Source organism: Myodes glareolus, chromosome 10 (assembly GCF_982192425.1).
Source record: "Myodes glareolus chromosome 10, mMyoGla1.1, whole genome shotgun sequence".
Taxonomy (NCBI): domain Eukaryota; kingdom Metazoa; phylum Chordata; class Mammalia; order Rodentia; family Cricetidae; genus Myodes; species Myodes glareolus.
Genome location: NC_142035.1, coordinates 35,909,314 through 35,934,062, shown reverse-complemented (window position 1 = coordinate 35,934,062; position 24,749 = coordinate 35,909,314). Strand labels below are relative to the sequence as shown.

General features: G+C 43.2%; 1 protein-coding gene across 3 annotated transcripts in view; it reads right to left on the bottom strand.

The window, feature by feature from the left end:
* Positions 1 to 548: 548 nt before the first annotated feature.
* Kif16b (kinesin family member 16B) overlaps positions 549 to 24,749 on the bottom strand; it is a 270,207-nt gene continuing 246,006 nt past the window's right edge. For all 3 annotated transcript variants that reach the window (XM_048455472.3, XM_048455468.3, XM_048455469.3), the window contains one exon: positions 549 to 1,821. In XM_048455472.3, the coding sequence (XP_048311429.3) occupies positions 1,663 to 1,821 (159 nt within the window). In that variant the 3' untranslated portion in view covers positions 549 to 1,662. The remainder of the gene's footprint in view (positions 1,822 to 24,749) is intronic.

Genomic DNA, 24,749 nt, shown 5'->3' with positions numbered 1-24,749 from the left:
CCAAAGAACAAGAGATAGATTATCTAGTCAGCTGAAAAAAAAAATTTACTCAAACAAATGATTGTTGGTCTTCAGCATGTGGACTTATTTTAATTAAATTACCTGTGGCTAATTATCATCTAGTTTTTATCCCTAGTCTTTAGTTTTAAATTCAAGTCCTATGAAACCTAGGTCTGTAATCATGACTGGAGAGAGAAGCGGGTCCTTCTGAGGTAATTAAATAAACAGGTTCACTTTAATTTTTTATGCTAAACTATATTTCATTAGGAGAATATGAGTTTCCTCCTTATAGGAATAGCTGCATCTTTAAACATACTTTTTTTTTTAAGACTGGAGAGTTCTTCTAGGCAGGTATGTTCTAGAAGGCTGAATGCAAACATGTTCTGCTAGCCATTCATTTGTGATTTCAATCATTACTGTGACTGCATTTTCTGCAACGTAAGTGCTAAATTATACATTATGCATCTTTCTAAGCACATCAGATCAATTATTAAACAGATCAGTAGAAATAATCATATTACAAACTTAAAATAAACTGAGCTACAAGGTAGAGTTCATGACTTCATTTAATATTGATAGCAGCTCAATTTAACAGTTGAAAAAGCAAACACCTTTAATAAATTTGGTGTGAATGATCATACAGCCTGACACTGAACTATTGTACAGGAGGGTATACATACAAATCTATAAGTAGAATTATGTACATTTCAATATATACCATATATTTTTCCTACTCACAATTTTCTTTTGATAAATGAAGCAGTTTCACTGTACACAGATGTGCAATGCTACATTATGTCCTGAGTAATTGAGGGATTATTAATAAACTACTGAAAATTCTCTTTCTCTTTTTAGCTAATGATCCTGAAGATCCTGTACTAAAACATGAACAAAAGGATATTTAAAAGATTGCATCCAGCGTTGCACTTATTTTATGCAGAAAAAGCTCAAAAATGGACAACAGCCATTGAGGTTTGGGAAGGTGCCCTCAAATATTGAAGGTTTAAGCAATGTCTTATTTGTAGGGTTTCTGCAAGTTTTAAGTGATGTTGCCTACATCCAATTTGTCAGGCATGGAAGACTCTTTTCATGATTGGCCTACAGATCCTTTTTGCAGAACAGAACATGTGGTGTAAACTTCAGTGTTTAGGTGTATTAAGTCCCAATCCAAATGAGTAAAACAATACGACATAACTCAAACATCTTTGAAATATAGCCAGTCACATGGAAGGAGTAGAAAAAACAAGCATATTTTGGTGAAAAAAGAAACCAGATGAAAGTCATTTAAGGGTGGTCTGGTAAGCCACCACTCTGGGAGGTCCCAAGTTGGTTTGGCTCCAGGAGCCCCAAGATAAGCAAGCCACATATCCATCTTGCTGCTGGGGACTGACTTGCTGCACAATGAGAAGGAAGCACTATGGGAAAGGCCACGTTCAAGTGCAGAGGTACAGCAACAACTGCCAGTCAGGGTCACCCTTGGCAGGCAATGCAGCCAACTCCCAAACTCAGGCACTAGATATGGTGTGTGAGGTGGTCTGGGCTGGCTGCTGCGTGTTGCCCCAATAGGAGCAGGCAGGCTGGGGTCCTGCTGCGGGAGTCGGCCTGCATTGGAGACACTTGATGAGAAGGCACTGTGTTGGTGGTTCCTCTGTCACTCAGACCCTATCCCGTTCCATGGCTGCTGTAGTCGAAGACTCCTTTCTTGAAGAACGGCGAGAACTCACAGATGGTGTGCTTCGACAGGGTCAGTCCCACTTTGTTGATGTGAAGGGGGGACGTCTCAGACTGGAGCATCACACTGAAAAACTCCCTGAGGTATTTCTGGGAAAAGACGAGAGTGAAGAATATGGTCAAGACAGTGCTAGAGTCAAGGAGGGGAGGGAAAATGCCCAATGTATAACTGATCTGCACATACATTTATTTTTATAAACAAAACCAAGGAGAGAATGCTCCAAAGACCCTTGACTACCTTGGCCCTTGTCAGTCAATATAGAGCACACAGGGCTGTGATGCCCATGTCCACAGCAGAAACTTCCTTGTCTCAGGGTTCTAATCCACAGAAATGTCACCTGAGGCCTACCTGGAGGCAGTGCCATGTGGAAGGCCAGTGGAGCTAGCACAGGACATGACAACTTTACCCTACCTAAAATGTTTTCCTCTAAAGTTTCATAGGGGTGGGTGTGTCTATCTGAGTAACTTTGGCATTTGTCTCTTCTTTGAAGCCTATGTATAAAACGGGATCAGCTCCAAGTGCTACAGAACATTTAAAAATTTCACTTCTATAATCATCACCAATAACAAAGTGTTCTTCCTAAGTTGAAAGGTGAACTGCTCTGGGCTTTTTGTCGTTCTCTCCTCCACGGCAGGTGCTCATCACAACAGCACTTGCCTTGCACGGCACTGAGAGAGAAGGAATGCCTGCAGCAAGGCTCCGAGATGCGAAGAGAGAACTCAGAAGTGCATGCCTGAAACATACGTTAGAGGAGAAGAGGATGTACAAGAACAGCGGCTAGATCTCAGGGCAGGCAAATCGTGTAAACACAGAAAATGAACTGTCTCTGTTCATTTAAAAATACACATAATCCTGGAACAAATTCAGAAATTAAGCATTATTATTCTTGACTGTAGCAAAACAAAACAGAAGACCTAATTCTAGAGCAGGGGCTCCCACCCAGGTGTTGTAGCTCACAAGCCACCAGGTAATGTGTGGAGATTTGTAACTGTCACATGTGTGTGTTGAGGGATGCTCTAGAGCCCTGGAATAAGAAAGTTTGGTCCAAGCTGAAGTTTGCCCTAGAGGAAAGCTCATCTTCCTTTATGAATGAGGAGCCTTAGCTATCTTCTAAAGAGGTGACTTAGTCCAAGTAAGTATGTTAGCTTTTGCTTAAATTAATGTCAAGGGCTAACGTAGCTTTTATATACCACTGCTACTACTGGACTTTGTACACTTTATAGTAGTAAAGCTGAATATGCAGAAATAAACTGCATATTTCTTTTTAACGTTTTCTGTAGTGCCAAGGATGGAATCTCCAGCCTTGTGCATGCCAGGCAATCCTCTCCCACTGAACTACACTCCCAGACCTTAAACTGTGCACAGACGAAACTGTCGCCAAGATAACACATGCTTGGATCTCCACAGAAGTTTCTCAAGTCACCTGCGTTAGCACAACCTTGACACTCTCCCTGGAATGACACCTTTCTCTGGAAACAGACATTTTCTATTGAGAAAGCTGCTGGTGGGGCACACAAGAGGCTGGCCATCAAGCAGAATGAGTCAAAAACAAGAAATTTTCACTAAAACTTGGTTTCCTGGCTCAGTATTCCTAACTTACTGGGCTCAGTAAACCCTCTCCACAGAGGCGTCTGAAGCTGAAATTGGGGGAAGGCAAGAAACTGCCTAAACCAAGTCAGAAGAACTGATGGAGGAGGGTTATCTGTCTATTGTGTTAGTTTCATTGGTCAATAAAGAGACTGCCTTGGCCCTTTGATAGGACAGAAAATTAGGTAGGTGGAGTAAACAGAATAGAATGCTGGGAAGAGGGCGATGAGGAAGACGCCATGGAGCCAGCCACCAGGTCAGACATGCTGAATCTTTCCCGGTAAGCCACACCTCATGGTGTGATACAGATTATTAGAAATGGGTTAATATCAAGATATGAGAGTTAGTCAGTAACTAACTCTCTAGAGATAATGGGCCAGGCAGTGCTTAAATGAATACAATTTGTATGTTGTTATTTCTGGGACTAAGCTAGCCGTGCGGAAGCCGGGCAGGATGAAAAGCAGGCCTGTCCGCAGCTCCTTTCTACAAAGAACAAAGACGGCAGCCCTGGCATGTTTTTCACATTAGAAGTCAAAAAGAAATGACTTAAATGTTCCTAGATGGTGATACTGTGAGAAGATCAAATTTGCTGGATAGACGGGACAACATCTGAGCTGCCAAGGCTATAGCCACGTGGTGGCACATCTGGCTTTATGTGGATTCTAATCACCTGAACCCACATAGAGTGCTTTATCCACTGAGTCATTTCCCCAGCCCTGATTTTTGACCAAAATACCCAGATTTTGTAATAGAGCAAAGACAGCCTCTTCAACAAACTGTCCTGTAAAAGCTTGGAATCCATATGTACAAAAATGAAACTAAATCCCTCTGACTCTTCAAATGGGTCAAATAATCTAGTTTAAGACCTGAAACTCTGAAATTGTTAGAGAAAAACAGCAGGGAAAACAAATTAAGCTATAGGCATGGCCAGGCTTTTCTCAAGAGGAATTCAGTTGCTCAACAAATAAAGGCAACAGTTCCAACGGAGGAATCCCATGAGATTAAAATGTTTTTGTAAAAACAGTCAAGTGAACAGACAGCCTAGAGAATGGGAGAAAATCCTTGGAAGTTATACACCTGATGTTTAATGTCTAAAACATAAAAGGAATGCAGAAAACAAAGTAAAGAAATCAACTCAATCAATAAATTAGCTAATGAAATGAACACACTTTCTCAAAAGAGGAACACCAAAGGTCAATTAACAGAGAAGCACAGCTTTGCTAACCATCAGAGAAATGTGAACCAAAACTACCCCAGGATTCCATCTCACCCTGGTTGGAACAGTAGCCCTAAGAAAACAACAAACACTGGCAAGGATATGGGCCAAAGTGATCCCTTATATGCTGCTGGTGGCTATATAACTAATCCAGCCACCATGGATATCAGAAGATTTCTTAAATAAATAAATAAATAAACGTAAAAAATAAAAAAATTAAAAACAAAACAAAAACCTGACTAACAGCAGACCTTCTGTGTGACCCAGCCATTTCACCTCTGGTATTTACCAAAAGGACTCCATGTTCAAATGTCACAAGACATTTCAGCATCAATGCTTATAACGGCACCAATGACAAGAGCTAAATTACTGAACCAGATTCAGTGTCTCACAACAGAGGGATGGATAAAAATAATGAGCAATATACACACAGTTTAACACGTTTAGCTGTAAAGAAGAGAGAAATGAAGACAACCTCAGAAAAAATGGACACAAATGGAGATAATCATGTTAAGCTAATAAAGCCAAACAGAAAAAGACTTCGGGAGTTTGAACATAATTGGCCCCCATGAGCTCAAAGGGAGTGACATTATTAGGAGGTGTGGCCTTGTTGAAGGAAGTGTGTCACTGTGGAGGCATATGGGTTCCTTCATTCTTTGTGGTCCTTTGGCCACCAGGCCACAAGGACAAAGAAGGCAAAAGAAACAAACAAGGACTTGTCAGGCCTGTGGTTTGACGGAAATAACCTTCTGGGAGACAGCTTCAGTGTTACAGCTCACGCTTATTCCAGAGTGAGAGGAAATACAAAGCTTGCGAATAGTGGCTGGGCATCACTTAATTTGCATTAAACAGCATGATCCTATCACAAGGCTTCACATGTGGCAGCAGGGTCCTAAGCAAAGCTCCTAACATGATGTCTCACTGCCACATGAGCAGTGAGAGGAAAGAAAGCTCTTGCAGGGAACTGGGTCAACAGTCACACTAGAGATAAGTCATATACCTGGGCCTAGAGACATTCTCCAAATAAGGTCAGGTAGAGAGCATGGGGGTGGGGGGGCAGGCTACATGTTGCACCGAGTTTGGAGAGAGTGGCTAGGCCATGGGAAACTGCAACCTCTGACCAGCTGGGCCTCCCAACAGGGGTGGGCTTTACGGTCTCCTATGCTTAAGCTATGCCTAGTGTGGACACAGACATTTTACTTCCTGTTGCCTGTGGATCAAGATGTAGAACTCTCAGGTCCTTCTCAAGCACCATGTCTGCCTGCATGCCACCATGTCCTGCCATGATGATAATGGACTGAACCTCTGAAACTGTAAGCCACCCCAACTAAATGTTTTCCTTAATAGAGTTGCTGTGGTCATAGTCTCTCTCCACCGCAACAGAAATCCCGACTAAGACAAAGACAAACATCATGCTTTCTCTTATTTGTGGTTCTGAGGTTTTATATGTATGTAGGATAAAGACTTGGAAGTTCTAATAAAGTTGTGTAAGGGGCAAAGGGGACCTTTGAGGGAGTGAGCAAAGAGGGAGTAGAGGAAGTATACTACAAATTATATACACATAAAAAGTGCCAAAAGATAAGAAAGACTGGGAGCAGAAGTATCCAGAATTGGTAGATAGTCATTTCCAGATGACATAAGGCTATTACACAAGAGTCTCAGCATCAGCTGTGTGATACCTCCCAACAAGTCACTGGTCTAGGGGGCCCTAGAGGCCACTCAAGCAATCCAGGTTATTGTCACTGCTCTACGTTGCCCACCAGTAGTGCACAACGTGACTCTATTTCTGGATACATCACAGGTTAGAACACAGAGAATCAAGAAGCCGAAGCTGATTCCAAGCTGGCCAGCTCTCCCAGGGCTAGAAAGCGCTATACAGGATGCTTGAGAAGAAAAGTCATCAACAGTGCTACTTGGCTGTGGACCCAGTGCAGTATACTACTGACAAGTCAGGCAAGATGTAATAACCTGGTGCAGGCGTGCCATGAGTGTTACGGGGGTAGTGGACCACTTCCTGCTTTGAGGCCTGCTCCACAGGAGGAAACTGATATCTGGTACTGTAAACCTAATCAAAAGATGGTACTCCTTCATCAGTTACCAACCAAGGTGTCTCAGAGACATGCGCGCAGGCCAATGATTGGGACATGCCCTCATTTGAGACGCCCTCAGGTAACTCTGGGCTATGTCGAGTTGACAGGTGAAGGTAGCTAAGGAGAGTCAGAGTGGCTTTAGGGTGCAAACGCTCATCACTGGTCAAAACACCAAGAATAAGTGATTGGTGAACCTAATGAGTTATCTAGATCACCCCCTCCCAGGCTGAGGGAACACTGAGTGTGTGGCGGGGTTACGGATGGAAGAGCCTGAGGAAGGAGCACAGTGTATACAACTCTGTCTTCTGGACACAACATGGTCATAGCTCTCTTGGTTCGGCAGCTGTCATTACTCACTTAAGACCTTGAATAAAATTGGGCCCAGAAATATCCCATCAAGGAATGGGAAGGGATTCATGAGGAGGCATCCTTCCTTGAAAAGCTACACAGCCAGTTCATGGTTACTAGGACACAAAGAGGCACTTCCTTCAGTGACATAGTCACTGTTAAACTACCCATACCCTGGGAAATAATCTCTCACCTATATTTCTGTAAGCAAGCCTAATTAAATTAATTGGTCCACAGACAGGACAAACAGACAGACAGATGAAAATAGAAAGGAGACTGTTGGTGGTGGTGCATGCCTTTAATCCCAGCACTCGGGAGGCAGAGGCAGGCAGATTTCTGTGAGTCTGACACCAGTCTGATCTACAAAGTGAGTTCCAGGACAGCCTGGGCTACACAGGAAACCCTGTCTCAGAAAAATAAAGAGGATTATAGGGGATAAATTTGATCAAAACGAAAAAGAAACCCATCATCATATACGATGAATATTTGCTAATAAAAAACATGAAGAAAAACAGGGAAATAACTTTAAATGGGAGAGATGTGGGCTTGCCTAGCTGTGCACTGTGACTGATGTCCAGTTTCCTGCAGGGACAGGGGAACTTCTGTGCAGAGGTATAGTCTCAGGAGCACCTGAGCAGTCCCTTTTCCACGAGCCAGGCAGAGCGCATCAACAGCAGACTGTTTACATCAAGCTTGCCTTCCAGATGAACTCTGACAGACTACAAGGCAATTGGAATTCAAGAACAGATGTTGTATCAACATTTGTCATAATTAGTTCACAAAGTAGGGTCCTTTTAAAGGGCCAATAAAGCCTGAAATTGTGCATAATGAGAAGCAAAGTTAAAAAGATAAATAAAAGAAAGAGAGCAAGTACTGGAGACACCTTCCCTGTCACAGCACGGCCATCACAAAAGCACCATAAATCTGCCCAAGGTAAGGGCTTTTTCTTCAAATAAACTCATTACCATGGCTTCATGAAACCTCCAGACAGAAAGATTTGATCTGGCCACCTCTTCACACTGCAAAGCTTCTCTCTCTGTAAAACAGTGTCCTGTGCAGCAGGAGGATGGGCAGTTGACTTCTTTGACACACACGTCTGTGGTGGGACAGCATGCGGCTAGTTAATGGTCTTCGTGGTGACCACAAGGAGCTCCTAGGCTGTACAACAAGGCATGGCCTTTACTGGCTATGTCTGAAGCGGGCTGATCAAATTCCAGCGAAGGATATAATAAGGGCTGTGGGTAGGGCTAGCATAGGCAGAATGAGCATTCCAAAAGTTCCTCAAGGTCGTGGTGTCGTCATTCTTCTCTGCAGTCCTCAGTTACCTTGGCCCACTGTCTAGTTTAGGAAAAGTGTTGAGATACAGCATTGACAACTGCTTTTCATGAGCTAATTTAAGTTTTAATATATGCTGGAGGACATTACATAATGAGTATATAACCTAATGAATTTCTCCCAATTGAACATACCTATGTGATCAGCACCTGGTTATAAATAGCATGACACTTAGAATCCAGCCGACCTGCCCCGTGTTCCTATCATCTACAGTCCTGTTCCTGAGGTAGCAGAGGTTCACTGTCTGCACTTCTACCGTTAACAATGCTGTTGTCTGCTTTCAACTTCAGTCGATGAACACACTCTCTGTGTCTGATTCCCACTGTTTCAGGCACCTGTCAGAGTGCCATTGTCCAGTGTGTGCGATGCATAAGCTCTGAGTTTGTACCTGTGGCATTCAGGATCCTTTACTCTTTTATTTTTCAGGTGAGCAATAAAGGGAACTGATAATAATGAGTTGTTTGATCTTTCTGAGTTCTGCCTCAATAATGAAATCCACTTTCATTGTATCCTGTATAGATTATGTAATTATGATTATATATATGGTACTTAACACATATTTACATTAATGATTTTTATTGCTTGGACTCAAAATGTTTTCTGCCACATCTGCTGAAGGGAGAAATAAAAAGCTCTCTGCCAAAGGTATCCGTCTTCTGTAGACCCGGAGACATTCTGGTACTCCTCAGCATGTGAGAAGTCAGCACAGGGACCAGGCTGCACCCCCAGGGTAGCACACTCCATGGGAAGAGAATTGAAAAGCTGAAGTACATGAGGAGTTGAAGTGACTTATCAGGGTCAGAAGTGCAGGGCACGAAAAGGATTTTCTAGATCCAGTATCCAACTGCCGTGTCTGCCTTTTACTGACCGCTTTCTCCATTGTAAAATAAAATAGAAGTAGGGACATTTAAAACGTGGTGTCCTGTTAGGATCCACGGAGGACCAGTAACTTCTGCTTGGGGTGGTGTCACAATGAGTCGTTGCTCGTTTTATGTCTTAGTGCAGTGGCACCTAGGACAGCAATAGGACCTGCGGGGATGGGCAGCATTACAGCCCTGCCATGGAGGCAAGTTGGAAAATCAGGTGTGCAAGACTGCAATGTAGGAAATGAGGAAGTATGCCAGAGCAAGTGGTGGGGGGGTCTATGCGAGTGACCCTGGAGGCTGCTAAAGTGAGGGAGTTGGGGGTGTCTGGAGAGAGCAGGGAAGAGGGGCAGCTGTGACGGGGCGAGGCAAGCGAAGCAGAGAGCGGGAAAGAAAGCCCTGCAACATAGGACAAATGCCCGTGGTTTACTTGTTTACAATCTGGCCAATAGAATTTAAGAATAAGAAATATATTAGACATATTTATCTAGGCTATGCACTTTTTGCTCTTGAACCAACATTAAGGCATAAAGAGGAGTTTTCTTATCAATGCTTTCAGAAAACCAAATTTAGATGACTAATCTTCAAGAAGTATTTCCGCACTGACACACAGCACCTTGACTTTCTTCAAAAGTTTCCAATGCAGTTTACAGTCTAGGAAAGACTGTGAATTCAGGGACAGCAGGCTGGTGGAGGTGACGGGAAAGACAGACCCTTGTATGTCTGCCATGTTGTTTAAGAAATTCTCTCAAACAAATGAAGATAATATCCTGTAAGGAATTGTGGGTTTTTGTTTTTATTTGTTGTTCATTTATGAAATTAAAAATGTTTACATCATTTACTCATTTCATTTCCATCAACTAATCAATTTTTCATGAACCCACAAACCTCCCACCTTGCTTTTGCTCAAATTCAAGGCCTCTATTACTCTGTTGTTTTATATTATATATGCTATATATTATAACAATATATAAAATATAAATGTTATATATGTATATACATTCTAAATGAGTAAATAAAAATTTCTTAGTCTATATAATGTTAATACACACACACACACACACACACACATATATATAATTTATATGATTTCAGGGCTATAATTTACTTGCTAAGTCAGTCTTACTCTGTACACTGTGAAGTCCAGGATAGTTTCACAGCCGGGATCATGAGTTTTTAAGGATGACAAATGATGGAAGAAGCTGGTATATGTGCGACTGTCACAGACTTGAAACAGTGAGGTCTCTGAATGCCTTCTTGTTTAGAGACTCGACTCTCCAGCAAAACAAGGCTTTCCTGCCAAGCTCCATTTATCAAAGACTTGCAAAGTTCGAAGTACTGTGAAAATTCTTAAAGGTGTTTATTAAATTCCTATAGTAACTTAATGAAACTTTTAAGGGGACTATTGTAAAGTCTGCATTATCAATGAAGAAACAGACCCAGGAAGGCTAAGTAATACCACAGAGGTCCCTGGGCACATAAGTTAGACAGCCAAGACTCAAGACCAGGACTCCACCTAGAGGTTGATGTCGCCTAATAGGATCACCAGAGAACTTCCTCTGCTGAGACTATTTTGTCCTCGAAGAGAAAAGCCATCTACATAGGCCGTGGGGGTGTTTCAGCTGCCTGAGGCTCACAAGTGAGCTGCCTTCCTAGGCTTAATGGCACTCCAGTGGGGACTGCTGCACCCTGGACACTCTATCTCTTCACGCTTTTCTGCAGAGGTGACACTCACAGTGACTTCAAAGACCCTGGCCATTTTCTTGACTTCCCTGACTCTGTTTCCCTTTTTAGAGGGCACCCAGGTCTCCCCTCTGAAGAGACACCCATTCTTTGAAGATAGCTCATCTGACTTATTAAGGATAGAAGGCTAGGGTTGACACATCACAGTCAAAAAGCTACTGGAGTCAGCACTTGAAATGTGCTAGAACCAAAGGTTCTTCGAGGGCTTGGCAAGGCATTCCCAGGTTGCATACTACTGCCATGGAGAACTTTCAACAGTGAGTGAAACTCGAGGACCAGAGCCAGACCCAGCCCAGCAAGGGTCTCTGTCAGCTCAGTTTACTGTAAATAGCTCAAGACACACCAACTGGGAGACACCCATGAAATCAAGAGAAATGTTCTATGTGGATCATGGCTGAGCCCCCTATGCTTGGCTAGCTGTGCATCAAGGAGTTCGGCCATGACACTCATCTCCTAAGAAGACTGCGAACCTTAGTGGTTTTTGAGAATAAGAGTCCAGATGAGGCAGAGCAGCTAATGGCACATCCTCAGGCAAGCATAGGTTGGGAGGAGGATTTCCTAAATTTTGATCTACATCTAGGCTTATTTTTGAATTTCCTCTGCTTCTTCAAGACATAATTAAACATGACTAGTCTTCTGTACCAACAGGGCTAGTTTGGTCTACTGGAGAAATTAATAGCTCTGAAAGGCAAAACACACTCTATAGCAATACAGTGGTAAGCATGCATACAAACTATGAAATCTTCATTTGTGCCTAGGATGCAATATATTGACTAGGGTTTGCAAGCCATGGCTCTGACATAATGTGTGGCTACATGCACAGACCTTGATGAAGGTCAGTACATTGACATGATTCATGCAGACCTACATTAATGCCATTCCAGCTAACCATGGGCTTTACCTGCTAGAAGAGCTGAGAAAGTCTAGCCTGCAGGCAGTCTTTGCTGGGTTTCCCACCAGACTCCAGACCTTCAAATGACATGTGAGAGTGACCTTAAATACAGTTCAGGGCCTCAGCTGTCTACCTGAGCAAAACCTTCCAGGGCCAATAGGGCATCTCCATGTGTAGCCCCTTCTTATTTTAGAGATGGTGCTTTTCAGGCCTGGGATCTTGAAGGAAGAGAAGGTTCAGGAATAGTGGAGGAGGAATAATGTAGAAAATCAGCAAACAACAGGAGGGAGTTAGGCTGTCAAACACAGTAGGGCTGTGTGGAGCAGCCAGAATCTAGATTCAGGTCAGCAGAGCCTTATAAACAGCGTTCCCAGTTTCTGAGCATTAGGGCCTCTAAGACATCCTTTACTTACAGTGAGGACACTGGCATCAAGAGGCCCTGACTTAGCCACGGTCAGGAGCCACAACGGATTGGCTCTTTCAATCTGGGAGAAAATCAGAATATTCTCATATGACCCTCAAGGGTCATGTCCTGAAGTCAGAGATGAAATGTGAGCTATCTTTAGGACTTTCAACACCATGTTAATGTAGGCTTCTGGAATACTCTATGACTTCTAGTCAGTGTGTGTGTGTGTGTGTGTGTGTGTGTATGTGAGTGCATGTGGGGATAATTAGGGCCTTCAGAAGTGTTCAGAGGTCTCAGCCCTCTTCTCTGTTGGCTCCTTTCCCTCTATTTTAATTAGCAGTGGATGAAGTCATGACAATTTTCTGCTATTAAGAAGGTTCTGTTTTAATAAGACAACTGTAGCTGGGGCCTGTTCCTTATTTCATGTGCAATCCATCACTGCGCTGTGTCAGTCTAATCATTTTCTCAACTATCTCATTGTTGTGGAACTTTCTTCCTTTTACAAAATTCTAACATAAATCTGTAATTTAAAGTTATTGAAATCATTAAAATTGAAATGAAATGTTCTTTAGAAATGTAATAGAGCCCCATCTGCCTTTCTACTGTGACATTTAGCAGACAAGAGAGTTGAAGGGCATTCCTCATCCCCAGAAGCCGTTCGGTGGGACCATAAGACAAGCATCCGCCTAATAAGGCCTACAGGATCCATTTACCTGGCAGAGAAACTTGGAGAATTTGTCATTGACTGATGAGTTCTGAAGACATTCCAGGTCCAGATGGAGATACCCTGGGATATCTCCAGATCTGAGAAAGGTCTGGTTCTAACTGTGCTATAAATCAATCCAGTAGGTTTTATGAGATTCACCCACCCAAGCTTTCCCACTTTCAAACTCCTACAAATATTAACCTGACCACTTCTCACTGGCCTTTTAGAAACTCTACAGCTTAGCTGCACTGGACCATCAGATATGCTGGATGCAGCTGCTAACTTGACCTAAATGACCTGCACACTCTGATGAAATGAGGAATATTTGGTACAGGAGAAACATGCATGTATCCAGCAGTTACTGTATGCCTGCCCTCCATGAAATACCATGCCAGGCCTTGGAACCAAGTGTTGAGCAGGACAGACACACAGCCCCCCCTTAGTGCTCGGAGTCATACCTCTCTTGCTGATGTTTTGCCCTGTCATCCAAACTCCACCCATCTTTTTCATTTTTTTCTTGATTAGTGTACAAAGTAATGGTTTTCTTTATGGGATTTTCATTCATTTGGTTTCTGCTGATCCTTGCTCTAGAGTCCCTTCACCAAACTTGATACCCCTCCTGCCAGTCACCTTCCTCCCCAGCTACCTCTTCTTCCTTTTGCTTTCTGGTTACATGTATTCTATTATCCTATTTTTCTGAATCCCTTCACTTATCTTTAGCCCATCCCAAATCTCCTTTAAGGCTTCCTTTTTCAACTTATGGCCCCTTTTATGACCTTTGCCAACATACCCACATTAGCTTAGAATCTAAGATGCACACATAAGAGAAAATGTGTAGCACTTGTCTTTCTAAATTGGGGCTACTTTGATAATAACGTAAAAATAATTTACAGTTCTATGTGTTCTTATGAATGTCATGTCATTTCTCTTTCTCTCATATATATAATCCTTTAGGGTAAGTTTAAATTTGCTTTTTGTTAGCTGCTTTGGCCTGACTTTGCTCATGACTGAGCCTTTCCCCATCTGGGCTGGGCTAGCTAGGAACTCAGCAGTGGATAGGAGTCGGTGTTTGTCCTGAGTCACTTGCAGTCCAATCAGGGATGCATAATGAAACTGTTATTAAAATATGGCCAAAAGGGAAAGGGAAGGGGGCTTTTGGAGCACCCACCTAGACCCTAGAGGTGGTGAATGAATGTTAAGCCTGACGGGTAGGAAAGGAACAGTGGGAGGCTGTGGAGGAAGAGACAGGAAGGAACTAGTTCTCAGCAGGGTGAGAGCTCCAGTGGAGCCTGGAAACAGGACAGAGCTCAAGGCACAGTCATCAGCCCGTTTGCCCCACACATGTCTTCAGCTAGGCTGGGCTTTGCAGCCCAGAGTGTAACATTAATGCTATGATGTAGGTTCTCATAGTACAAAAGATAACACTCTTGTTCTGCACCGCCACTTGTTTGGATAGACCACACAGAAGTGGTGGGCATACTCTGTACCCTGCACAGGGCAGGTAATGATGAACCAATCTGCCTCCATTTTAGGTTTGAAAGCCATCTTATAGTGAAGATAAACTAGATAGATCCACTCCCATTCATGATTATGTTTCTCAAAGTATGGGCTATACCCCACCTGTAACCTTAACTACAAACTTCTCTACTGTCTATTCTAGGAAATGGCAACCATGCCCTTGTTTCAAAAGCTTATTATGACCACCTGTCATTACAACCACCTATTGTGCAATGCATTTTCCACAAAAAGTTTCCAAATTTTGAGAAGAGGTAGAGTTAACTTGACAGAAAGTTGACTGGGAAATGGGGTGTGTTATAGTTTGCTATACCACTGGCCCCAGTAAGTCATGCTTTTGTAGCTTCTTACCTCCCTTTGAATTTAGATCAAGCCTGTGACTTGGATTTATACACTGGAGAGAATGCTCGCAGGCAGTCGCTTACATATTTCAGGGCTTTGTCTGAGCTCAGGTCCTAAGAAGGCAGGATGCAAAGACAGACACATGAGTGGCCTGACCTCTCCTGGCCTGGGGCAGATGAAACAGCCAGGTTTGCCTACCCAGATGCCACATAACCCACAGGATTGGGGAAGTAAGGAAAGAGGGAATGAATGAAATCTGTTAAGGTAGATTTAAGGCTTCTTTGGTTTCCATCTATAATTTATGATTAGATATAAATTACTGTCCTATTCCACTTCATGCCAGTGACTTCCAATCCTTTTGGCAGTCCTAGTGAGTAACTATCCTTGCAAGAAGCAGCTTCTTCTACCAGCTACCTTCACTACCCTAGGTTGGGAGGTAAATGCTTGAAGTAAGTTTGAAACCTGGCATTCATTTCTTGATGTTACACAGAAGTCTGAGAGCTCCAAGTTAAAATTCATCAGGGTGAAAATGTTAGTCTGTGCTTACAGCATCAGAACTATTCATAAACGCTATTCAGGGAATCTGCTTTATGAGTTTAATGATATAAGCATATTGTATTGAATTATTATGGTACTACATCAATTGGATTCATAAATTTAATATACTCAGTCTGGTTCACACATTCTAATAAAATCCAGCAAGCTTTAAAAATTTTATAAGGGATGTGTATTTAAAGTCCATGCAATATTCAGTTTTTACAGGTTGACACATTCCTGCTCAGGGTATTAAACAGGTCCAGTGATCATGATGACCCTACCTGACAGGAGCCAGCTCTGGTGGAACCCCCACACTGAACAAGTTCCACAGCAGGATCAGGACTCAGGACCCACCTGACAGAGAAGCTGCTGGAGCCTTTCCTTGGAGCGCAAGTCAAAACCATCTTGTACTTTCTGCTCATGGAGAGGAAGAGGAAGGCATATCCCCTAATGCCAGCCAGAGAGAAGAAAGTTTGGCATCTTATTGGACACACTGTCACATTCTGATGGGTTCCATCATCTACTTCACACAGTGGCTAGAGGCCGAAGAACAGGGGGATCAAGGTTTGGGAGGAGGGCGGCTGTGAGAGACTCCCAGAACTCCCTGGGGGTCTTTCCCGTTGGCTTTAGGTGAGGTCAAGTGGCTCAAAACAGACACATCCAAGCAGCTTCAGCAGCACCAGGGAGAAAGCAGAAAGCCTTGGAGGCACATTCCGGTGTGTATGGACTCTCTTCCTGCCCTGTGGGCATGTCCTCAGGTACCCAGGCCTTTTCAACCACCACGTAGGAGGGTGCCTCACTGCTCCTCACCCCAGTTTTCTCATCTGATTATAGCACCTTCTTAGGAAGAGAAGATTCTATGAGCCCCTGTATGTAAACTGTTCAGGGCAGGTTCCAAGTCACAGCATTTCCATAGGAAAAGAGTCAATATTATCTATACTACACTGTCCTCAGGGAGCTGGTAGACAAATATGCTAATTTTCTCCTCTAGTAGTGTTTGAGACATAGGATCTTAAAACATGGGGAAAAAGTAAGTGCTTTCTCTTGCAAAGCAAAGCAGAAGACAGCATACATGGGAATGCATTTGCCATACTGCCTCTCATCAGGTACTGGCAGATCTTCATTTCAAGAACTGCTTTCAAGCCAGAAAGAGGAAACGTTTCAAAGCAGGGAGTGACGATTAAATATGAACTGAAAACCGACCCACACCACGTAAAAGCTTATTTCAGGCACATTTCAAATCCTGGTATCCTGACAAATGCGTTTGGGGGAAAGGCAACTGTTGTTATTTTTTGTTTCCAAGCTTAAGGCTCTTTGCAGCACTGTAGAAACTCACAGAGAATCTCGACAATTCGAGATAAAAATGGCTGCTCCCAATTAGTACGTGGACTGACAGAAATTTTAGTGACTACCTTGCTGCAGGGTAACTCTTGGCTAGGATGCACTTATGCACCAATTCAAATAATCAGTTACTAGACAACAAGAGGATCTAGAAGCCACCATACACGACTTGTTAGAAGCCCAAAGCCTCCCTTGTGGTGGGATTCAGGATAGAGGCAGCTCTTAAAGAGGAACACTGACAACTTTATCTTGCCCTCTCCTCCTACTGGGGTTGGGGCGAATAAAACATGCCTTTCCTCTAACATTAGTCTATGATCGTTTGTATATGGATGGTAGCCTCCCTTTGGCTAAAATCCTGCTTTCTGTGGCCATCTGAACAACACCAAGTTCCTGAACTCAGGACAAGAGGGTAAGCTTCTCAGACTCAGGGAGGGAAGACCCCCCTGCCCCTTGCTTTTTTTCTTGAACAAGGGGCTCCTAACAATCTTCGTGGGACTATTTGTCTTGCAGATTACCTTCCTGCCTTGTGCTTTAGGTAACTGACAAATACCCTTCCTGAAGCACACATGGCTGGCTATGTTGAACTGCCACATGAGTTCCAGTCATCCCAGCCTTCAGCCTGCAGTCTTCTGCTGGAATGGGGAGGAAGTGTAAGGCAGCAGAGAGAGGAGACTGGAAAGGAGCGGATGATGCTCCCGACCACAGCAGTATGCCAGCCAGAGGACCCTAGAAGGAGCCGCCCTGGGACCTTTCACCAGAGACTGAGCACACTGGGGCTAAGTTGAGACCCACTTAAAAAAAATTATTTCATTTATATTTGTGTGTCTGTGTTCTCTGTGTGTATGAACACATTTATATGGGTGCCCTCAGAGGTCAAATCCCCTGGCACTAGTGGTACAAGTGGCTGTGAGCAAATCAGTGTGGATGCTGGGAACTGAACTCTGGTGCACATTCTTAACAACTGCCGAGCCATCCCTCCAGCCCTAGGCTCACTTTGTAATTTTAAATTTTGCCCCAAGGAAACTTTCATTCAGGCAAGAAATGTCAGTGTGCAGTGTGTAAGATGTTACTTGAAATGCCCAGATTCTTCCACAGGAGCTACACATCATCAATACAGCATGGTGAACTGTAAGACAAACGCTATTATAGTATTGGATGAGGAAAGAGGAACAGATCTCATGAAGCACAGACCCTCGACTCTGCAGGGATTTCCGAAAGAAGCAGCCATCTTCCTACTCACAGTGTTTAGTCATGAGTTTTGCAGCACAAGCCCTGGAGCCCACGGGGGTTGCTTTCTAGCTGCCTAGAAAGGCCATTGAGAAAATGAAGGTGTTTTCAATTTCTACCCTGTTCAACATTGATTAGGAAGTGCTTTCTTGATTCCAACATCAGTTTCTTAATTTTATAAATAATATGAAACAGGTGATGACAATTAAAAAAGAGATTAGGTAAAGTCTTAATTAAAAAAAGTTTGGGTTACCTAGAATAAAAATTAAATATGTAAATGTAATGCATTACAGAGAACTGCTGGGAACAGAAATAAATCTATTTGGAAATGGATGGGAGCTTTGCACAGATCAAAAGCAGGTAGAGTTTTGTAGAATTGGAACAAACTGATGTATTTATCCATTGTTTCTCCCTCAATATTATTTCAAAGGGTTGAGAGATATGCTAAGCCTAAGTAACACACACAGCCACAAAGGATTCTCAGGGCAGACGAGCCAGCCGAATTCTAAAGAGGCATTGTAGAAATGCTGTGGAGGACGGGATGGGGTTTAGCAGTAGAGGCCAGGGTACACACCTTTTTTCAAAGGATAGCACCAGTTATTGGGGAAACAAATCTAAATAAATAGAGTTAAAGGAATGGTAGCATCTGCAAGAAAGCCTAATGCAAACTGGACAAGGCTCCATAAAAGAGAAAGGATGGCGCTGGAAAGTTGATATAAATAGTAAGCAGAGGGCTTGGTTGCAACGGCACAGAGGCTGCAGCTCTTTAAATATATGAATGCATGAAAATCCCAAATGTGCTTTCTGAGCCACTGCAACAAAAGGGATGTATGAGGAGAAACTGTGCTGACATCGGTGGAAATAAACAAAACCCACTATTTCAGGAGGCGTGAAGTTAGGCCTTGGGGTTTATAGCAGTGCTAGCGGAAGCAAAAATAGCAGCAAGTGGCATGCTAAGTCATGCAATGGAAGAAGAAGGAATACTCTTCATGTGGTTTTTTGACAGATCTACAGTGAAGGACCAGTTGGGGTAGGAGTGGAGGTAATAAGCAGAGATAGAGTGATAGAGAGAAAGAGGGGGTAAATAAAGTGGATGGAGAAGTGAAGACTCGACCAGGAGGCTCGGCACTGGCGAGACAGAATATTACAGAAAGAAACCACAGAAACAGTTATAACAGGGGCAACAGCAGGAAGATGTCTCAGAAGTGAAAGCAACGAGAGAGACAGGCAAAGCCCAGAGTCCAGTGGAATGGATGGACTGCTGACCAAAACAAAATCCTCATCACTTAGGACACAGAGCCCTTCAAGGCTATCCCCTATCTAGAAAGAGGGGGGCAAAATCAGCCATATATAAAGATCAACACTCCAAATGGTCTGAATTTGTTAGTAGCAGAAGTGAAGGTAGAAAATGATGGAGTCATCTCTTGGAAATTTGCTAAACAACTTCCTAATGGACATCCCAAATCCAGGGAGAATCTCAGTAGATGGAGACACATGCAAACACGTGCCTAGCAATTTGCCTTTTGCACATTCTTTCTGTTTGTTTGGTTTGGTTTGATTTTTCAAGACAGGGTTTCTCAATGTAACCTTGACTGTCCTGAACTCGCTCTGCAGACAATGTTGGCCTCAAACTCACTTTCTAAAGAAGCTATTGAGGGTTTGCTCCATCATAAAGAAGCGGGTAATCAACCAAGACAGACATGGAGTACAGGAAGCAGGAAAACCAATCAAGAAAGAACAGGAGATGTGGAGGGGAGATGATTGGCAGATAGGGCTCTCCTGGGATGCTACACTCACAGGACACACTAAGGGTGTGAGATTCACATAGCTGACATTTGAAGTCGGTTGGTGAAGATTACACATTTACTAAGCAAACTGCTGAGCAGCGTTCCTTGTAGGCCTGACATGTCACACAGGGTAAAAGGAAGAAGACAGTGGATGCGGAGCACAAGGTTTCATTTGCCATTTCTTTCCTGGTGCTACTACGTTGTCTTATAGCATCAGAATTTCTTTTACTGCTTTGTTTGCTGTGTTGCTGTGTGCACAGGTATGATTACAGGCATGTGTGCACTACATCATGCACGTAGATGCCAGAGGGAAGCTTTTCAGTTCTCTCCCTCTATTTTGCATTCAGTGTTAGGAACTCAGGTCATCAGGCTTGGCTGCTGGTGTCTTTGCCAGCTGAGCCATCTTGCTGGACCAGGGCTGTGCTCTGTGATGCAGACTTTATGATTCACAGCAAGCTTACTCACTTTTCAAAAAAAAAAAGCAAGCATTTTAAAGAATTGAAGTCCCTGCCACGCTGTGGGCTGGCTCAGTGGGTACAGGTGCTCAACATCAAGCCTGTCAACCAGAGTTTGAGTGCCAGATTCATTAGTTGTCTTTTGACCACTACATGTGCACTGTGGCACATGCATGCAAACACACACACACACACACATACACACGCACGCACAGTAATAAAAATGCTAAGCTTCATTGAAACCCCAGGTAATAAGAACTTGGGGTAGAGGTGGCTCATACGCCAAGTGTAAGCACATCATCAAAATGGTTTAAAAGCACTCAGAGAGGATAAAAGGAAGTTCCTGAACTCCACATTGCCACTGTTACAGTCAGTAACAGCCAGGCCAGCCATGGCACCTCCAGCCATATAGTAATAATGGTGGCCAGTGCCAAGGACTTTGGGGTTTGGGTTCTTTGTTTTTGGGGACTTATTTTATTACATTCTGTGTGCTTCATCAGTCACTAGCCCTAGCAGCTGGAGACAGGGGTATTTCCAGCCTGGAAAGCTTGGATTTGGGCAAGGTATGAGTGGGTTTCTATTATATCCTTAGCTCATAAAATACAAGCCCCTGAGGCTTAGAAGAATGCCATATCTCACTGCCTAAGGGCCACTTGGATACTTGCTTTTGAATTTACATGGGGACAAAAAGTTATGAGTTTAACACCTCCATTTAACCTTAAATTGTAAAGACCACAGGCAAAGACAGAACAGAATCCAAGAGAAGGAAGAACTGACAAATAACTGGAGCTGTGCTTCCGAGACCTGGGGCCAGGTTGTACTTGTCCCCAAGAATAACATACATTTTTCAAGTGTTAAAAACAAAAAAAATCAAAGCTAAGAGCTGAAATCCTCATGGCTAGTTCAGTGGTTTACACTGGGAGGTGAAGGGTAGAAAACAATTTCTCACACTCAAGCAGGGTATCTAAGCCCGAGGCCTGTCACCCTCACCCGGGACAGAATGCCACTCGGCACAAGAATGAGAAAGAGGACAGCGGAGGGCCATCATTTGAAATCAGCATAAGAGGCACTGCCCTCCCTTCGTCTTTCAGGCTTCTCTGTGAGGGCTCTCCTTGGAAGTGTTTGTTTTAAGTTTGCTTTACTCTGACTACTCATGGAAACCAAAGTGGGATTTTTCCCTCTACTGAACAACAGTGAAGGTCAAAGAGTTTCAACTCAAACTGATGGAGTTTTTATTACAGAAAGGGATTTCTTGACATGGATTTGCCCCAAGATCTGGCAAGTACACCCGTTTGTCTCCCGGCACCACTATCTGATTGCCTCTAAGCCCTGTTCAGAGTCCTCTCACACGCCAACAGCCACTTAACCCTATTCAATATGCTTTGCTGCAGATAGTGGTGCTAATGGCCTAATAACAGAAAATAGCCCTGCTAACGCCAGTGTGCAGATAACCAGAAGAAAAAACACAAAACCCTGATGAGGGGGAAATGGCTCCTTGTAGGAGGTATCTCTTGAATCTCTGGCTATGTTTTATAATAGTTCTATCATTAGACATTGTGTAAGATCAGCAAAAAATAGATGAAAGAATGTTAAATTAAGCGAAGATTCTAAAGAGCTTTCCGATAGCTAAATGTCTGAGGAAACAGAAAATCTGAGCTTCTTTTTCCTTCTTGAAATTTGTTCTGAAATTGAAATGACTCAGACTATATAATATATAAACCAAGTAGTTGTTTTTCTGTTTGAACGTCAGTGTTTGAGATTAAAAAACTGAAGTAGAAGGAGTCACTATTGGCAGAAAAAACTAGGCATGTAGTGTAGGGATCATAGTACAGAATGAAACTTAGGGCAGTGGGATGTATCAATACTGAAAGCCATTACTAAGATGTATGTTCAGCAGAAAAGGTGTTTGGAAAATAATCTTCATTCAGTTTACTGCTCCAATTAGAAAGGTCTATATCGCTGGGCCACTGCCTTTAATTCTAGCACTCAGGAGGCAGAGGCAGGCAGATCTCTGTGAGTTCAAGGCCAGCCTGGTCTACAAGAGCTAGTTCCAGGAGAGCTAAGGCTGTTACACAGAGAAATCCTGTCTCAACAACTCCCTCCCCCACCAAAAGACCTATACCTATAGTTCCTGGGCATCCTGTACAGTGAGAGAAAATTTTAAGATCCCCTAGATCTGGCCTGTTGTTCACAGCCAAGTACTAATGATCTCCTGCAGACTGTAGACAAGTTCAGAGAATTCTAATATCAGATAAGGCTACCTGTGATTTATAAAAGGGCAAGGAAAACAGTAAACAAAATGCAGAGAACACTCAGTAATCATGTCTGAACACAGACAAAACAAATGTTCCCTTACCAAGACAATGCGACTGCTACCTTTTAAATTCAATCAAACTTGAAACCACACTGCTTTGGATTTCTATGTAAGAATTATAAGTATACATAATCACAGACCAGACTTTAATAACTAGTCCAGAGCAAATGCTCATTTTATTATTTTCTGGCATATTCTCTTAAGTAATACAAATCCTAAAGTGATTTAGTACCACTTTTTTTCTGAGGTGCCCTCATGGTTCCCCATGGTATATATATTCTCTTGTTGATTTGAGTCAGTAAATCTTGAAACCTTGTTTAAAAAGTGGATGTATTCCTGGGGGATTTGACTGGAAACCACCGAGTCTTGGCTATTTTCTCTACATGAACAGGCTCAGGGTACTCATCAGGTGACTCCACAGTGGGAAGGCTGTATCAGTGGCATGGGGGATGTGTAGAGAGAATCAACAGGCTATAAAGAAGGCATGTGGTTGTGAGCAAGGGTGCTGTTTCCACAAAGATTCTGCCTCAGTGGTCATCCTTACAGTCGTTCGACCGTGACCCAAAACTGCAATCACTTCTCAGACTGTAAATTAGTAGACTAAAGAAGGGCTTTATCACACCAAGATAGTTCTAGTGCCTCCAAGTTATCATCATAAGCAAGAATATTCACATAATTTCAATGCCCATTCCCGCTACTGTCATCATTGTTGTCTCACCTCATCACCACCATCACTGTCACCACCACCCTCGTCATCATTGTCATCACCCACCATCACCATCTCCATACTGTCTCACCCATCACTGTCACCACCCTCATCGTCATCATTGTCATCATCACTCCCACCACCACCATCGTCATCATCATCGTCATCACCACCATCACTCCCACCACCCTCATCATCATCATTGTCATCACCATCACCACCACCCTCATCATCCTTACCCCACCACTGAAGGGCACCACCAAAATATTTACAACTATTGCACTAACAAGCATGTTTGGGTGTTCTGCACATGCTCTCCTTTTCTCCACGGTGTAACTGCAGGAAGATCGTGTTGACATCACTTTGCAAACGAGGGAACTGAAGAAGTGATTAGCCACCACAGGGAGCAGGTGCAGGACCGAGGGCTGGATGCTGCACTTCAGGCCCACACTCTTAGCTGCTCCTGGCCTACCTTGTTAGTGCATTAACCAATAAGATGCAAATTTCTGCCCCTGTACTTCAAAGAAAGTGTTCTGGAAATTTCTCAGGTTCTTACTTCTAAAGGTGATTCTATTGCTCTTGAAGGCCTTATAGTTTGAGAATTTCGGATATTTCTTTCATCACAGTTACTCCCTGAAGTGATAGACTATTAGGATGATTAGCAGAAATGTTTTCAAGTAGGAAATAATGCTCTCTGAAATTAGTAACCTAAAATGTACCTCTCATCAATTAACACAAATAAAACAAAAATCCGATTAATTAATTTAGAAGATAATTTGGACAGGTTTTCAGGAAATTCAGCAAAGGTGAGAACAAGTGAAGGATCAGGGAAGACAGAAAAGTTTAATCAGCTGTGACTGTGCTGTCTACATGGAGCTCAAGAGTCTACTGTGAGAAAAGTGGGGACAAGAACACAAAGGTGGAAAGGGGTGGTAGGAGGGGGTTCACTGGTACGAACAGAGAGGTGGTAAGGGGGTGGTAAGAGGGGGTTCACTGGTAGGAACAGAGAGGTGGTAGGGGGTGGTAGGAGGGGGTTCACTGGTAGGAACAGAGAGGTGGTAGGGGGTGATAAGAGGGGGTTCACTGGTAGGAACAGAGAGGTGGTAAAGGGGTGATAGGAGGGGATTCACTGGTAGAAACAGAGAGGTGGTAAGGGGGTGGTAGGAGGGGGTTCACTGGTAGGAACAGAGAGGTGGTAAGGGGGTGGTAGGAGGGGGTTCCTATGGGGATGGGACAGGGAGGTGGTAAGGGGGTGGTAGGAGGGGTTCCTATGGGGATGGGACAGGGAGGTGGTAAGGGGGAGTAGGGGAAGGAGCAGCTAAAATAAAGTGTGTGTGAAAATGCAAAACAATTAAAAATAAGCCTACATGGGAATAATGTGCTATTCCACACCTTTAAAAATGAATAAAACTGTAAGCAATTAAGATTTGGAAACCTTATTTGTCACAGAGCAAGTCAGCAATCTCAATACATACCTTCCCTTCAACAGAAATTTATGTGAGATCATAACCAAAGGCCAACTTATTGCCATGGTCATGGACTTAGTTTCTTTTTCTATTACTGAGATAAAAACCCCTGACAAAAGAAACCCAGGGAATAACAGGTTT